The sequence below is a fragment of the Crocuta crocuta genome, unplaced genomic scaffold, assembly GCF_008692635.1.
Source record: "Crocuta crocuta isolate KB4526 unplaced genomic scaffold, BGI_CrCroc_1.0 scaffold700, whole genome shotgun sequence".
Taxonomy (NCBI): Eukaryota; Metazoa; Chordata; class Mammalia; order Carnivora; family Hyaenidae; genus Crocuta; species Crocuta crocuta.
In genome coordinates this window covers 3,018-5,988 of record NW_027531509.1, presented here as the reverse complement: position 1 = coordinate 5,988, position 2,971 = coordinate 3,018, and the positions used below count along the sequence as shown (strand labels likewise).

Sequence of the window (2,971 nt, the reverse complement as noted above, 5' to 3'; positions counted from 1 at the left end):
ACCATATATAGTATATAGAAACTCATGTATTATAAGTTCTAAAGGAAATAGAAAAAAAGATAAAAATCAATAAACGAAAGAGGACATAAAATCAAAACTGGTGGCATAAACTTCTGATTTTCATTTAGTTCACATCTGTTTAGTAAGGTCCCATGGACACATCTCTCAAGTCTTAGCTCAGGTTTTCAAAAGCATAGGCTCTTAGTTTTTGGTATAATTCATATTATAGATGTGTGCTGCTTCTTGGTCTGTGGGTCACCATTTCTTGCCCCCAGACTTGACATACCCAGGACTTTGATCTCTATGGGACATGTGCCATTTAGTTCATTCATGCCCTGGACCTCTGTGAAGGAGACAAAGTCACCGCTTTCAAATCCATGCCGGGCCTCATCCAGACAGGTGACAACACCAGGGCTGTCCTGGTTATAAGAGAAGTAAAAGTCAGAGGCAGGCGCTCAGGGAACCAGGAGCAGACAGGAAAACTATTGCTGCTCTGCTTGCCAGACCCCTGGGGCCAATCTCCTTACCTTGGTCACCATAGATACCATAGCACTAAGAGGCTGCTCCCCACTGGAATCTGTAAGGATCATTTCCTCTCCAAAGTCACAGAACAACTGCCTGTAGAAGGAGACAATAGGACTAGAGCCTGAGACCTATGCACACAGGTACACTCTATGTCCTTCAAGGTGCAGTAAATCCTTGCTAAGTAAACACAGTCCATTACTGCTGGAATCAGATGGAACTCATGCCAAATGGGGAAACAGAAACTTGCAGCATCAAAAACCTAGGCTTGTGTTGGCTGGGAGTAGTAGGAATACTGTGGGACAAAAGGGTCTTGCCTGGGCCTAGCAGGTGCTGGGGAAAAAGGGAGGCAGGTACTCACCCAAAGAGGCCCCGGGTATCTGCCACGACCAGCTTGATTCCATGGCTATGACAGAACTCACCCACCTGCAGCTGGTCCTCCAATGGAGTGTTGGTAAGAACCACCACCTATACAGAGAAGGAAGTTTATGCAGAAGACTTGGTACCTGGGTGCAGGAGAGTTAAGAATATGAAACAGAAAGGTAGATTGGGGTAGATAAAGATTCAGACAGTCCAGGATTGGTGGAGTATCAGGAGTCAAACTTTGCTGGCTCATTCCTCTTCTAAAAACATTTATAAAGTTATCTGTGTGCATCATGCTCAGCAGAAATGAGACTCACTGAAGAGAAGAAAAAGAATACTCAGACTCAGATAAAAAAGGTATCAAGAGGTACTGAGAAAGAGTTTGAAGACTAACAAATTCTTATTTGACAAACATCTAATCCTGCCTTCCTCTAGTGCCTGGGAAGACAAAAAAAAAAAAAAAAATTGAAACTTGTGTTCCCTAAGTGGGGTTTATATCTCCACATTCCATTGTCACTTGCTTCAATAAATGAATAAATGACAAAAAACACCTGTTCAGAACGGATCTGTGTATCAGCACCTATCATCCCTCTTTCCACTCCAGTTATTTAACTCACATATATTTGGAACTGCTATTGTGCCAACTGCTATATGTTGAACCCTCACTAAAAGTTTGAAGTCAGTATTGCTGTTATTTCTGTTCTAGAGACTAAAAATATAGGCAGATGAAACTAAGTCACCCGTTCAATGTAAGACCATCATTAAGAGGTAGGCATATACCAAAGCAGTTTGGCTTCAAAATTTAATGTTCACAAACATTAGCTCACAATTTCTGACCTGCTGAAAAGGTAAGTTCCCTTGAGGACAGATTTAGGACATTAATTCTGACTATGTCCCTTAAGCCTCTTGATAACCTAAACACTGGGATAACCTATTAAGTGAATACTGAACAAATAAACCAGAAACAGAATCTGGGAAAATGAGACAAGAGGCAGTATGCTGCAAGGTACCTGGAAACCACTAAGGAAGTCCTCAACAAGGGCCCCAGTATAGGTGGTGACAGGCACATAGCTATTGAGCTCAGCAAGGCGGGGCTGTGATACCTCAGCTCGGTTTTTACCAATGTCCTCCTCCCGAAGGTAGAACTACAAGAGAATACAGGAAGAGAAGTAAACGCAAAGCCCAGGGCAGTTGATACATGGGCAAAAGTAGTAAAAGAATAAGGAAGGGGTACCTGGGAGGAGAGGTCAGCCCACTGAGCAGTGCCTTGGTCATGCAGGGTGACAGCTTTGACCCCACCAAGGATGATATTCTTGGCAATTTCCACACCTAGGCCCCGGAGGCCTGACACCAGTACACTGGATGTCTGGAGATGTTTCATTGCCTCATGGCCTAGCACATACCTGCCAGGTTAAGGGAGATTCTGGGTAAGGACTTGACTCACTCGGCACTATCCTCTCTGTGTCCCCTCCCACTCAACATTCCAATAGTTAGGCCCACTTACAGCTGTCGGGAGTAAAGACCCTCATCTATTTCAGCTTCACTGCCTTTTTTCAGCATTCCCTAAGAATGGAAGGGTAAAAATAGTTTTAGGAAGTTAGCAGAAATGAAAGAGGTAACACTCATTTTCTTACCTACCACCCTGGAGCCAAGTTATTAGTCTTGAAGGGGAAGACACTCACGCTGCTTGGTCCTGAGGACATTTTGAACATTACAGAATAGGAATGGGAGCAGTCAGTACTTGGTTCTGGATCAGGCCCAGGTACACAGCGTCTCTTGGATAGTGGCGAGCTGGACATCTGAAGGAAAATGTTAGAGGTAACCCAGATATAGATGATTTCTGTTAGTGGCAACTGTGGAGGACAGAAGGATTTATCTATTAGTAGTAGTTTCTAAAGAAGAGAAAGATAAAAAGATATGCTAGGTATCAGGTCTGCTGTGAGGAAATAGAAAGATGTGGCTGAGGTCGGATAGTTCAGGGTTAAATAAACGAGAAGACTCTGGTAGAACCTGAAGTCCTCTGGTTTCTCTGACCAGCAACCTTGTGCCCATAGAGGTCAAGGAAATGCTGGGAAAGAGATCTAGT

At 43.6% G+C, this 2,971-nt stretch overlaps 1 protein-coding gene across 1 annotated transcript in view; it reads right to left on the bottom strand.

Annotated features, from left to right (window-relative positions):
* The window catches only part of LOC144238539 (ubiquitin-like modifier-activating enzyme 1), a 14,986-nt gene extending 12,302 nt beyond the window's left edge, over positions 1-2,684 (bottom strand). Inside the window, exons 1-7 of the mRNA XM_077772337.1 lie at positions 2,568-2,684; positions 2,390-2,448; positions 2,120-2,288; positions 1,896-2,030; positions 884-990; positions 528-618; positions 287-419 (exon numbers count right to left, since the gene is read on the bottom strand). Coding sequence (XP_077628463.1) covers positions 287-419; positions 528-618; positions 884-990; positions 1,896-2,030; positions 2,120-2,288; positions 2,390-2,448; positions 2,568-2,684 — 811 coding nt within the window. The remainder of the gene's footprint in view (positions 1-286; positions 420-527; positions 619-883; positions 991-1,895; positions 2,031-2,119; positions 2,289-2,389; positions 2,449-2,567) is intronic.
* Positions 2,685-2,971: the final 287 nt, after the last annotated feature.